The 14,466-nt window shown below is 49.2% G+C and overlaps 1 protein-coding gene across 3 annotated transcripts in view; it reads right to left on the bottom strand.

Annotated features, from left to right (window-relative positions):
• Window positions 1-1,937: 1,937 nt before the first annotated feature.
• The window catches only part of REEP1 (receptor accessory protein 1), a 118,713-nt gene continuing 106,184 nt past the window's right edge, over window positions 1,938-14,466 (bottom strand). For 2 of the 3 annotated variants that reach the window (XM_033125098.1, XM_033125099.1), the window contains 3 exons: window positions 11,961-11,996; window positions 5,315-5,466; window positions 1,938-3,035 (listed from right to left, as the gene is read on the bottom strand). In XM_033125098.1, the coding sequence (XP_032980989.1) occupies window positions 2,964-3,035; window positions 5,315-5,466; window positions 11,961-11,996 (260 nt within the window). In that variant the 3' untranslated portion in view covers window positions 1,938-2,963. The remainder of the gene's footprint in view (window positions 3,036-5,314; window positions 5,467-11,960; window positions 11,997-14,466) is intronic. The other variant, XM_033125100.1, reaches the window with a different exon arrangement.

Here is a 14,466-nt window from a genome sequence, read left to right as displayed (position 1 = left end):
GTGATTTTACACTCCTTTGATGCACAAAATCTGCTATTTTATTACAGATCGTTCTATAGGGTCTACAGAAATAAACTAGGGGAAATACGCACAGTCATTATCCAGCATTTCAGCTGTCTGAGAACGAAGGACATCCTTTGCCATTTTAAATACTGTGCAAGGTGAAGAAGTAGGAAGGTGTTCGCTCCATGGTGGTCGTGGTGGGCAAGCACTGTTGTCACAAACACACAGACGGTTTACTACACAGAAAACACATTTCAGAGGCCAACGACATGAGCAAGCGAGTCACACAAAGCCAGGAGGGATTGTGACTAAACTTTCCAGTTTGTAAGTATAACACATCTTACCTCAGAAACAGATCAGGTGCTCGATGGCAAATAACTAAGTTATTACGTGAGAATTACAGACTTCCGAGCTAGCGTTTTGTAAACAGCCTGTGTCTGTATATCAGCAAATGAAAAACATTCAGTTATATCCTCTAGACAGAACACCACACCACTACGTGTACACTTTGAGGCATTCACATTTTATGTCAGTCCATACACAAATACAACAGTTTGTTGGATAAGTAAACACGTTCTGCCAGAAATAGGACAGCTGCTCTTAGCTGTACAGTGAGTGTTTTTAAGAGAGAAACCAACTCCCTAATCAACACTTGAAGGAAAAATAGTTACATTTACATTAAGACAGCAGTTTGGATACCTTTATATTTTTTAAATCTTGATGAGAAGTAATACAGCATGTCTGAGAGTAGAGTGCTCCAAACTTGTTTTTGGCATAGTTGAGTGCAAACTTGGTAGTCATACTTGTTGAAACTTTCCATTGTAAAATGGTGAAAATCTAGCTTGTTCACAATAGAATTTTAATCTCTGCTGCTACAGGCATTTATTATTTTGGCGGAAAAAAAAAAGTTGCTTACAAGCTGCTGAAGTTAAGCTTTTTATGTACTTGTTTTTGATAATCCTGCGTACTCCCAACTAACAGGTATATACATTTTAAAGCATATATTTTCCCTTTATCTGAAACTATTCGGCGTGCTTTAAGAAAACAGATTTTCTGTCTTCCCTAAACAGGTTTAGGGATTGGTGGGTGTGGGGCATAGGCAATGAGCAGACAGCTTCTATCTGTCCTCTGAATCACAAATTTGCTTTTAGGTTTATTTTCCTAAATCCTTTTGTAAATTGCAAAGTCACCTTCAGAGTTAATTGTGGGAAGAAGGGATTTAAAATGTGTACATCTGGTAACAATCAACTTCAGGTAGAACCCCTTCTGACGTGGGTAAGATCCAGCCAGTGTGTCATCAGCAAAGACCACTGATGTGCAAGAGTGTCGCTCAGTAACGGAACTGTCTACCCGGGCCTGTCCACAGCTGGGGGACAGTAAGCTCTATGTGGTACATAGCACTAATTCTCTAGTCTTCAGGGCATATCTATGAACAAACACAATCCAAATATTATAAATAACTGGGTTGTAATCACTGCATGCATTACACTGAAAGAAAACACCAACTCGAAGCACAAATCTACAGTCCTACATGTAGGCTCAGCTCTCCAAGGGGAGAGTAGTTACCTTGGACCACAATGCTATTTAAACCAGATTTGTCCTTTCTGACAAAATTCTCAATCTAAGCAGGGAGTCCCCTCAAACAGTGCTTTATTCTCCTACTAAGCAATCGGGGCTTGTGTAAAACGCCCAGTAAGACCTGGATTGCCCACGAGCACGTGACTTCCTTCTCGTTCACATGTGGACAAGCCCAGAAGGGAACAGAAGGATGAGAGCCACAGCGGCCCGTGGAGCTGAGCAGTAAGTTACAGCCACCAAGATCTCAACCTCAAACCTTTCTAGAACCCAGCATTCTGATTGCTACACAAGTGTCTCAGATGTGTTTTATAGCGTCTCTGAAACAAGGCGTAATTCTAGGTTTTGTTTTAATTTGGTTGGTTGGTTGGTTGGTTGGTGTTTGCTTAGTGTTCTCTAAAAAAAGGTGCTCCGATTGTAGGCTCCTCTACCTGGGGAAATCAGTCACAGCACAGGTTGCTATGGAGGAGAAACAGTCATTTATCAAGGAACTTTCCAGACACTAAGAATGATCCCTCACAACAGCTCTGTGAGTCCACATCCCCAAACAGTTTGACCATGGGTTAGCCGCCTGCCCAGGCACATGGTAACCCCCTGAGAGGATTCAGAAGCTCCTCATCCTGAATCCAAGGGGAGGACAAGCTTCCTGTGACTCCTCTGATTCTAGGCTGTGCCCTGACCTCATTACACTCATCTTTGTCATGACACTATTGTCTCTCTTCATTCTGCACCTCTCTAATATACTGATTAAACAACTATCTGAAGAATATGGACCATTGTCCTACGGGAGAAGGGATGTGTGACTGCAGCTGTATTTGGAAGCTTTGTAAGTACATCTAAGACATTCTTGAGAATCAGAACAGATTTTTACACTTCTGTTTCTGCAGTTTTCTTACATGATCAGAACCTCTGGCAGCCCTTGCCAGCCCACTATATTAAGCCAAACGCCATAAATATGTACATTGTAGTCCACAGTATTAGTACCAAGAACAAAAGAAGTTTTAAAAAATTGCTTTGTTTGCATTTACAGGACTAAAAACGAAGTATGCAACAAATAAATTACAAACGTCCATCTCAGCAGCGTGGGGGTGATTCTTTCATATTTCTAAAAACACATCGCTGTCTGTAATGACAATCCAACTTCAGAAGACTTAAAGATCACAAGCCCCACACGCTACCTTGCCTTTAGCCTCTCCCCAGCAAAACAAAGAAAAGGGAAAAACAAGTGTCTTAAAAGTGGAAGAGGGGAGAGAGAGAAAAGACCATGTCTGTGAGGCTGCACACAAAGCACACCAGCTTGCAGGTTTCTATGTTATTAGTGAGTAGCTCTTTAAGGCAGAGAAGAAACATTCTGTGTATCCGGTGCTGTTGTTGGCTCATCTCACTCACGTGGTTTCAGTGGCTGAGGATGAGGTACTTTTCTTCCTGAAGCGAGATCGAAGGATTCTAGGCGGTGCCTGGCAGAGAAGAAAAAAAAAGCATGCCTCAATTTGGCATAAATGTGGAATCTTTGAGGACAGCAGCTGGATGGGTCTGTGTTGCCACATCTAGCTTCTTTGGCCAAATGCACACGTGTGGGAAGCAGCTAGCTGGGGCTGGGGACGCACTATGCATTTCCACAACAGAAGCCGAGTCACTTCCCAAGCATCTCCGGGAAGCTGAGCCAATTGAAACGGCGGGCACCCCACCTCTTCATAGTCTCCTAAGTCCCTGGGTCTCCCAAGCGAATGGTTGTGCAGAAGGATGACACATCTTCCTCGTGTCTGCCTTGGGAGCAAAATGATCTTAACAAGTGGCTCGGCAGAGAGAAGCCTCCCCAGCGCTTCCCTTGTCGTCGTCATTTCCTTCGGGAACTGGCTTCATGTTTCGGGGTACATGCTTAAAATTTCCATCACCACATTTCCAGCCCTCTTTCTGGATGTGAAATCCTTTAATGCACAGCAAATCCCACAACAAAGCAAAACACTGCCTTTAAATAGAAAGGGTTTTCTCCTAGCAGAGCGCTCAAGGGGATTCACACAAAGGCCCTCAACCTGCCCTCAACCCGTCTCTGTCCACTTCTCCCATCCAAGTACTAACCAGGCAATCCTGCTTAGCTTCCGAGATCAGGCGTATTTGGGGTGGTATGGTCGTAGACTCTGTCCACTTGTCTATACTCACCTTCTTTATCTACACACACTGTCCTTTCAGACCTCTATTCCTTCCAATGGGAAGCCCTTCCTCTTTTTTGTCTTGCTGTGTCTAGTCCTCTGTATGACCCAGCCCCAAATCACTCCTGAGCCCTTCCCCCCACAGCCCAGTCACACACAAGCAGGATTGTCACCTTTGTTGTCACTGTGGCTTGCACATTAGAGGATATAGGAGGACTCTGCACCCATGGCAGGTGTGCCTGCTCACTGTTTTCCCCACCCACTTGAACTTCCTGAGGGCAGGTCCATGTTCACCACCATTTCCCAGAGCTGCTCAGTGTGCAGCAGGCACCTGGGGTGCCAGTGGGGGGTGGGGGCTGGGGGACAGGCGACCCCGGCATTCCACATCCTGAATCTTCACACTACACCTTTACAACTAGGAAATATTTACCCATCACTTCAGGACACACAGTAATAGAAGAATCAGTGAACCTATGTCTTAGTAACCTGCCTCAGGCTGTTTCACAGTAAAGCAGCTTGTGGAACTTTAAAAAACCACCCAGGCGGCACAAACCCTCAGGCCCTAGAATGGCTTTGGCACCTTCCCCACTAGCCTTTCCCCATCTCAGGGCTGCCCAGACCATAACGGACGCCTCGAGCAGTGCCCAAACCCAGGACATCTTTTACCAAAATCTTGAACTTCAAAATTAGTCCACGAGTGCCCCATCCTGCAAAGGAAGCTGATGGACTCGTACACTGCGATGCTAGTAACTACGTCCTCGTGTGAACAGGAATGACAGGCCATTGTGTGTGTGTAGGAAAACCCTCACGACATTTCCTCATCTCACGCGGGTCTCACGGGTCTCCACTCTGTGGACAGGATGCCCAGCTTGCCTCAGATGGACCCTCAGGCCGCAGTATTCAGCAGATGGGGAATAGGAGAGGTGACGTGAGGGGGCAGAGAGGAAGACTCTGGGGTCCACCAATTCTGCTGGCCCTGCACCTGAGCCCAAGGCTGGCAACTCCCCCCCCCACCCCACGACACAGAGCAAGGCCCATGAGGCTCTAGGCCGGCTCTCCTGCTGCAAAACTCCATCCACATCTATAACTGGCAACAGCACATAGATCAAGTGTATTGTTTTCGTCATTTTAAAGGACTGTACCCCTTTAATCACATTTTATGAATCTCTACTTTGTATCAGGCACTCTGCTGTGTCTTAGAAATACAGTGATGAACAAACTTATTTATACCATAAAACCTTGTTAAAGAACACATTCTGAGTTTTTCTCCACCCTCCCCCAGCCCCAAATACTCATTTGGATTGCTTTTCACGCACCTATCTTAGGTTAGTAGTTAATTTATTTAAAAAAAAAAAAGACACTATATCCCATCTCCTATTTCTAAATAAAATTAATAGGGTCTTTTTTTGCCCCTTGGCTGGCTGCTGCCGAGCAGCCAGTCCTGCCTGTTTGATGGAGGCCTCCCATCCCAGGCACTTTTAGGTGCTGGAGGCCCCAAAAGAGGCGGCTCCCAGGACCCCCAGAACTCCAGGGCACAGCCCCTGTGCAAACGCATGCTCCACCCCACAGCCCCAGACACTGTGTACCTCCAGGGGGAACTCCGTCTTTCGAGGCGCCTTATACTTGTACATGAAATCCAGCAGGTCTTCTTCCTCGTCATCAGAGAACGCCAGTGGGGTTTGGACCTGGTGGGGCTCCCAGGCCTTCACACCACCCTCATTCATATCTCCCTCAACCACTTAGTGTCCATTTACAATCTACACAGAGGAGACAAAGTACAGCGAGGCGGGATCAGTGTGGAAAGGGGCAAGGGCGGGCAGGCGCGAGCAAGGTTAGGCACACAGCACCAACACCCAGGCCTGTTAGGTCAACTGAGGCCCTTCTGTCTGAAAAAGAAGCTGGTATCCTCTGGGGATCCTGCAGGGGGATCTGGGATTGGTAGGGTACAACTGGGAGACTGGCCACAGGGAAGTGGGGAGGCAGGGCACTGCTTCCCTGGGAGAAGGAAGATGTTGCTTAACTGACACGTGTCAAACCCTGCAGCTTAGACCCGCGACACCACACCAGAGGAATGCTGGGGGGTGGGAGGGTGAGGCGTCTCCACTAGAAAGGAAGGTGACAGCGACTTGGAATGGCAGTTTTCTCTGTTATACATACAAGCAATGCTGACAGAGCATCACACTTGCCTATTCAGCTCGAAGCGTTGCTTAAGAGACAGGATAGAAAATGCCAGGATGCCTCACAGAACCTTAAGCAAAGCTGTGTAGATTTTTCTAGGCCAAGTCCTAGAGCAGCAACGGAGCCTAGTGGAAGGAGAATCTAGTGGTAGCCTTCCCCTCAAAAATGATAGCGAGATTCCTGTTTTAGTCTTCTCTGACTAATCCACAGGAAAAGCTCCAGAATTAATTCATGTCATTAAATGCATGATATTTTTAAAAATGTTCAAAGCTGAACATGTCATCCGGCCAGATAGTCCCATCTTAGTTGAGACATAAAATATTTCCTGCCCATACCCAGCCTGACACCCAGAGACACATCTTTCTATACGTTATACTGTGTTTCCCCGAAAATAAGACGTAGCTGGACAATCAGCTCTAATGCGTCTTTTAGAGCAAAAATTAATATAAGACCCGGTTTTATTTTACTATAATATAAGACCTGGTCATAATATAATATAATATAATATAATATAATATAATAACAGGTCTTATATTAATTTTTGCTCCAAAAGACGCATTAGATTTGATTGTCTGGCTAGGTTTTATTTTCAGGGAAACAGAGTATATTGATTTTTACCTAGAATCACAGAATGCAAAGTCAGGGGGCCCTCAGATCCTCTGGGCCAAACACCCTGAGGCCTGCAGACAGAAACCAGGTCTCTTTCTGGGACAGCCTGCTACTGCTCCTAAAAACCAAATGTGCTCTCTCCATCAAAAGGGGACTTCCTTGACTATAAAAGCACCAGGTGTGGGTTAAGTAAAACTAACAACCAAACCCTAATCTCGAGCAGCTCTCCCAGTTTTTGCTGCTGTACTCCCCAACCGCCAGCAAGAGGCAGTACAAGAGCACAGTTGTCTTAACCGCGAAGTTCAAAGCTGAATTGTAGTAGTCCAGGAGTGGTCTGCTCAGACAGCACCTTAGTAAGGGCCGAGCCTGAGATCGTTAACCTTTGATTTGTTTTTCATCTCTGTGTGTCCCCCAGCCTGTTCACTCTGGTTTTACATTTTCCTGTGGTCCCTTCCACTGCCCAAATCAGCTGCACCCTTCCAACTGTTGAACATGAAGACTGGCAACCCCAGGGAGCCTTCCCTGAATATTCTGGCGCTCCCGGGCCTCTCCTCTCCTTCACCCTGACAGCACCTGGAAGCTGTACCATGGGACTTGTGCTGCATGCCCTGGTTCTCATGTCAGTCTCATTGCCACACTCCAGCAGAAAATGTCCTGAGCTTTGGGGACCCCAGCAGATCCTCCCTTGGTCCCTGACCCAGGGCTGAGCACACAATGGCCACTCAGCCACTAAATTAGGTGGAAAACTGACATAGTCTCAGAGCACTCAGCTCTTGTCCCAAATCAGAACTCTATACCCATCCACAAGGAAATTCTTTCTGGGTACAGATACCTCCTGCCTGAGGGAGGAAAAACAGACAAAAGCCCTCAGCCCTGGGCAGAAACGACACAAGCAGTCTGGCCAGCTTCATCTCAGCCAGAAACCCTGCATGCTGGGAGCAGGCTTGAGGACGGGCTGGGGTCTGTGCCTCTGCGCACACAGTTGCCTCTAAATCCAGGTCCAGGGCTTTCCCTGCACTGATCACTCCGAGGTTCAGAAGGCAGTTCACTCACCACAAGATCCTCAGGCATCAAACCCTTCAGCCGCTCACCCCGTCTGGATTCACTGAGACTGAGCAGTGAACTCACACATTACCAACATGATAATAGTTAATAATAATAATGACCGCCACTATCTCAGGGCTGAAACCAAAACGGCTTTGAGTCTGTTCTCCACTGCACACTTGAGCGTAGACTAAATGGTAGAAAAGAAGTGACCCACTGGCTCACTAGGGGTGATGGGTCAAGGGGAGCCCAGACATCCAGGCAGGAATAGAAAACAGGCACTGAACTCAGCAGAGGCTGGGAGCAAATGAGACTAGTGTGGGCAGCTCAGGGGGGCTGACGTGGCCTCGGAAGGAAGCCACAGAGAGAACCTATAAAGAAAGAACCCCACTGATCGTGTTCACTGAGGGTTTCTGCCAAGATTGTTGTCTGTAATATCCTGCCTCACTCTCAGGATCCATAAGAATAAACATTCTGGACAAGCTGAGCCTCTGAGCCTCTGGTTGGCAATTGTGTTGTGACACTGAATCTCTTACCTGTGTTTCCCTCTTTACACTGGCTAAAAGGACACCCAGCCTCTATGACAGTCCACAACTTTATGGAATGCATATAAATTTTTCTTCTCGCCTCTGCTTTCACCTTGCCTGCCTATTCCCTTCCCAAGCTTCATTTTTGTTACTTTCTGCAAGAAGTAATCTATATTTCTGCAAGGAGACTTAAATCCTTCTTGGAAAGAAGGCAGTACTATAAAGAAAGAAAGAAACCTCAAAGAACATGGCCCCCTGAAGAGGGGGACAGAGATGAGGATGAGGAGCAGAGTGGCGTGTTGCTACCCCCATCTTAGTACTATAATGGCTCCCAGAAACAACTATATGAGAGGAGCATCTCTTGTGGAAGGTCATGATCACAACAATCACCTTTAAACCTCAGGTGATGGCAGCCAGGGCCTGGGGCCTGCAGAGCTGCCACCATAATGCCCAAGGCTGGGGGCCTCTGGGGAAGGGTAGGGGGTCCCTCTTATTTTCCACAGAGGGGCATGAGTATGTGGCCTTGGCTGACATTCTGTACTAGCAAACGTGTCAGTAGGCTTACGCAGGCTGGGAAGCAGCTCCACTTCTCTCTGTGGGGAGGGCAGGGAGGAAGAAACCGGCAGAGACTCCTAGCCCTTAGAGACCCAGCAGATCCATTGGCACCGAACCCTAGGCACCCCCAAACCAGCAGGCAGCAGAACAAGCCCCGGATTAGCAAACACATCTCACACAGCACACGTGAGTGGGAGCATTAGTGGAAGTCAGCAAACATGTCTGGAGAAGAGCACACCCTTGTGGAACACTTACATCCACGTCCAACAGCCACCGAGGAGAAAGAAAAGAATATTCCGTTAGGGCAGGGTCTATTGGAGATGAAACTGGCACACCTGTGTGAGCATGCACACACATGCACACAAATATGCAGACACACACTTACTTCCCACGCTTTAAACCTTGGACAGCGCCTGCTGCTGTCAGTCACAGGAAACTACTGCCCAGGCTACACTCAAGTAAAACACCATCCTCCCGCCCGCCCCTCCCACCCTGCCACCCCCCAATAGAGCAGGTAAACAGGGATGACTTCGCTTTTTACAACGATATTCCACACACTTGATTTAAAAAAACAAAACAGAAAAAAATCCATCTTTATAACTCATTCCCAGCAGTACTACAGAGTTCAGTTCTATATATTACATCAAGGTATGTAGAGAGAAAAGAGAGGAGGAAGGGAGGTAGGGACAGGAGAGAGAGAGAGAATAGAAATGTGGAGAAAGAACATGCAGGAAATAATAGGGAATCTACCGACAGAGGGGAAGGAGTGGAGCAGAAGTGGGGAGAGAACATTGTCCTGTAATGTGAGACGCAGATGAAAATCAATTCAGGGGACCAGGAGGGCGCTCTGACCAAAGCATCCGGGGCCCCCTAAGTCTGTCACAGCATCACTGCCTGAGAGTTGGCCTCCAGCCCCAGGTGCCAGACAAACCTCCCCCAGCACCATCTGCTGACATTTCACAGCCAGCGCCCTTCACTGAAGAGATGGTCAGAGCTGTGAGGGCCCAAGGGGCATCTAGCCCCCCCACCACTTTACAGAAGAAGGGACTGAGGCCTGAGGGTAGAGGGACTCCTCACAATCACAGGGGGAAGTGATGTAGATGAATCATCAGCCGGTTCCTTGCCAGAAGACTGTAGGGAGGGGACAGAACTCAAAGGCGAAGGCGCTGGGTGTTAACAGGGCTGAAAAAGGGAGTGTTGGGGAAAGGCTCCCAGATCACACCCCTGAGCTGGGCCACCCAGCCTCAGGCCTCCTCCGAGACCCACCTGCTGCCCTTTCCCTAATAACCCGCCCTGTCCCCACAGCTCCCTGGGAGAGCCATCTCTACTAAATCCCCAGAATCAACTGCAATTCTGTTTGCATGCACTGGAAATGCAGCCTCTGATTATGAAACCATCAGATGTCGTGGGAGGTGAGGGCTTCCCAGGGAGCAGCACAGGGCAGCCCCATGAGGACAGAATGCAGAAAAAGGTGGCTTTGCTCCCCCTGGTCCCCCAAACGACAGTATCTTAGAACTAGACGCTTTCTCAATGGCTCACAGAATTTACAAACCCAAAATTTTAAAGGGTGAGTTGATGGACAGAAGTAACCGCAGCTGCCTGAGGCCACTGGGACGGCACGGGTGTTTCCCAGGAGGGTGTTTCCCAGGAACTACGTATAGTACGTCCACCAGGCCCAAGAGTAGCCCCTCGAGCCAGGAGCAACTTTCACACCATTGACAGGTAACACTATACCACTTAATAATTATACATGCATACCCTTCTGGTTCTGATGTGGATCAGGACGCCCCCAAGGGACATGTGGCTAGTCATTCCTCGCCAGGGTGTGAGGATGGTTTCCACTGTCCCCCAGCTCAGGACTCCTCTGACTGTCAGCTCACATTGGGCTTATGGCCTCCAAAACCCCCAAGCCTTCTATGAACCTTAAAAATCCTTGGCATTGAGAAGCCTTAAAATTGAGAATAAATGACTCTTCTTAAAACGTAGCTTCTTGTCTTCCTGCTCTCCACGGATGTGAGAGGGACGTGCCCTGCCTCTGTGGCCCTGGGGCTGGTGGCACAGGCAGCAATAGTCACGGTGCGTACCTTCCCCTCATACCAGCTGGCAGCTGCAGGCCAGACCCCTCTCTCCTTCTGAGCCAAAGGCAGGCAGCTCACCCATGGTGGGGGGAGCCCTCCACGGGGAGGGAGAAAAGGGAGCTGGGTTGGTCCAGCACCACTGCTAGCTCCTTATGTGTCTAGTTAAGGTTAGGGAAACAGCAGTCAGGACAGATCAACATGGCCAACCACGGGAGGCCATGGCTCCACCGAGCCGTCATTGACACACAGGGAGGGCAGCAGCAGGAGCCCCCGTGCAGGACTGGGAAACCCCAGGCTTGTCCCTGCTCCCTGAGGTTTCCTAGCTGCTCCGGGCTACAATCATCATCATCCTTCAAAACGCCCTTTCACAGCCATTTTCACAACAGCGCAGTGAGGTGGGAAGCGGGGATCTTTATCTCCATTTTAGGATGAGGAAACCGAGGCTCAGAGTGGTTAGGTGATTCACACACAGTTACACAGCTAGTAAGTGGCAAAGCAGGACCAGGGCTCCCTTGGTAGCAGCAGGACCAACAGCCCTGGAACTGTAGGGCGTCATCACTTTCGAGGCTTGTGGGTGAGTTCCTGTGTCCTCATCACTCAGGACACGAGGAACTAGGACCCTGTGGTGGTCTGAAAATATCCCCCCATTCTTTGACACTCCTCCCATCAAGAGGGGAAGATTAAGTCCCCTCCCCTGAGTGTGGGCTGGACTTAAGGACTCATTTCCAACAAATAGAATAAAGCAGACGTGGTGCTATGTGACTTCAAAACAAGGTGCCCACAGGTACTGTGACTTCCCCCGCGCTTGCGCTGTCTCTCTCTTTCTCTCTCTCAGACCAGTCACTCTGGGTAAAGCTCGCTGCCATGTGGTAAGGATGCTCAAGCAGCCCTAGAGAGGCCCAGGTGGTAAGGAACTGAGGCCTCCAGCCAAGACCCATCAGACAGCCATCTTGGAAGTGGACCCTCCACGCTTCGTCAAGCTGTCAGATGACCGGGAGACATCTGGACTACAACTCTTGAGAGATCCTGAGCCCAAACTACCCGGTTAAGCTGCTACCAAATTCCTAGCCTTTAGACACTATAAGATAATACAGGTTTGCTATTTTAAGGAGTTAACTTCCTGAGCCCTCCCCCAGACCATGCAGCTGAAAGGGAGCCCCAAGGTCATGTGCCAGCTCATGGTTAGAACCTCTTCCCGAGGCGAGTCCAGCACGCTGCAGAGAGCCTGGCTGCTTACTTACCTTTCCGGGTCCTGCAGGTGGAGCAGCATGTACACACTGTGGGGATGGGGGGCACCATCAGTGATGTCCCCCACTGGACAGGAACCAGCCCCAGGCAAACAGGGAGGCCTCAGTGAAGTGTGGGGATCTCAGTGTGTTCACTATAGGGGTTCCAGAAATGTGGGTCTCTGTAGAGACACCAAGGTCGGGGTGGGGGTCATTCCAGATTCAGCTTCTAGAAAATCCCCTTGCCTGACCCTCAGAGGTCAGTCCTTGTATCGTGCAGCCCTAGGGAAGGCAGGGGTTGGGGTCAAAGTTTCCTCTGGGAAACAACTCCAGCCTCCCCTACTGGTCAGAATGACCTCTAGGAAACCTCAGACCGACCTCTGACCCCGCAAAGAACTTGGTGTCTGGCCATTTGGTCCAAAGCCTAACTGGCTGCTGCTTTGCACACTCCATTGGTCTTGGTATACAGCAGGTGCTCACTAAATATATGCTAAGTGTCTCCAAGTCCACAGAAGGCAAGGATCGTTATTTCAACTCCCTTTGTATCCTTCCTGGGGTCCAATGACACGCTTTTAATAGAGGTGTCTGACAAAATACCTCCCAGTTCATTCTGTAGGGAGGGCAATGTGTCCTTCCAAACTCCATCTTGTTATTTTGCACAATGGGCGTATATTGTTATTTTACAGAACCTGTTACATAACACCTCATTCTGTGTTGTACTTTTTCCACTAGGCACCATGTTTTCAAGATCTACTTGTATGTACACTGGAATTGTTGCTGCCAGCGGCTGCATACAACTGCACGGGGTGTAGCCACCACCTCTTTCCTGTCCTCTCCCAGGTCGCCCTAAACTCTTGGCCCCTGTCCAGGTCTGCAAATGATCTTGTTTGCTCTCCTCACAACCCTAAGATGTAGGCTGAATAGGGACTGTTGTGCCCTTTTCACAGAGGAGAAAGCTTAGGGGAATTGGGCGCATCTCCTTTGCCAAGGCCAAATCCTCCGGCAGTGACAGCCTGGGCTACACTCTGCTAAAGGTTCTGAAGCTGAGTCTGGACCAGTGGGAACCATGTGCTGACTGCCTAGTGACATCTGCCTCGCTGTGCTGCACCCACTGTCTCTGCACAAGTCCAGTGTCACCCAGCCAAGATGGAAGCTCAGACCCAACCACACCTGGGGTCCAAGGCCCACAATGGGGGCTGGGAAGGCACGCCAGCCCTGTGTGGCGGGGCCTCCTTTGCCAGACTTCCTCACAGGCACCCCCACCCCTCCACTCAGGGGTTATAACCCCCCCAGATCCTAGGCACTTTGACCCATGCCCCGGCCCGGGGCCATCTTTCACTTGTCTTTCTTTCTGAGATAACTTTTATTTTAGGCTCCAGAACAGCCGGGACAAGAGCCATATGGCCCCTGTCCTCCCTGCTAGGTCAGCACCCCCCTTCTCTGTCCCCTGAAATCACAGGTGCCAAGGCCAAAGGCGAGCAGGGAGGAGAGCTGGGTCATGTTGCAGCACAGTGGGCTTTCTGGTTCTCCATGAACTCCACCTGCTTGGCTGGTGACCAGAGCACTGCCCACTGCCCCCCGGGACACGGCAGAGGACGTCACTGCTCATGGAGGGTGGCAGGGTCAACACCAACACAAATCATCCCCAACTCTTTTCCACCTAATACTAGTCTGGGGAGATGTTCAAAGCTCAGGGGACACCTCCTATCGCCTTTTAGATCCCACCAGATCTCTCAATTTCCTATTTCTGAGGCTGCCCTGAAAAATCCACCAAGGAGCGGTCTAGGTGGGAGGCCTAGATTCCTGTCCTGTGTGGCCTTGGCAAGCGTACGACCTCTCTGAGCCTACTTCCTCCACTTGGTTTATCTCTACAATGACAACATACAATCTCAGAGGGAAAAGGACTGTGGGGTCACCCAGGCCCACTTCCTAGAGCGTCGGTACACGATCATTCAACTCTGCTTTGGACCCTTCCAGTGGTAGGGATCTCACTACCTCACGATGCAGCCCATTTCTCTCCTGGACACCTTCATATGATAAAGTGTTTTCATAGGAATAAAAAGATCAATAATAGGAGTTACTCCACAGAGTTCCAGGCATGATCCTAAGCACTTTTACATGGATTATTTCATTTGAATCCTCACAACGACCCCACAAACGGGAATTATCATTCCTTATGCACAGATAAGGAGTCTGAGGTACTGAGGGAATAAACACCTTGTCCAGGTCACAAAGCCAGTAAGTGGTTCCGCCCATGGAACGTTACCCCATGGGTTGCTCTGCCTTCTCAGCCTCACAGAATTGGGGCCCTTTTTCCTTCCAAGTGAAGAGCTTGCGTTTGAGGATAGATAGCCAATGCGCTAAGCAAGGGTGAGGTGATACCTAATTCCATTTCACATCCTGATTTCTGCGACAGTGCCCAGTAGGTCAGGAGCTGTAGATGCGCAAGGAAACCTGGTAGTCATTGGATGAGTACACAGAGGGCACTGGTCCAGGAATCAGGAGGCCACAGGAGAATGCC

The sequence above is a fragment of the Rhinolophus ferrumequinum genome, chromosome 13 (assembly GCF_004115265.2).
Source record: "Rhinolophus ferrumequinum isolate MPI-CBG mRhiFer1 chromosome 13, mRhiFer1_v1.p, whole genome shotgun sequence".
Taxonomy (NCBI): Eukaryota; Metazoa; Chordata; class Mammalia; order Chiroptera; family Rhinolophidae; genus Rhinolophus; species Rhinolophus ferrumequinum.
Note: the sequence above shows the minus strand (reverse complement) of the source record. Positions and strands in the feature narration are given on the sequence as shown.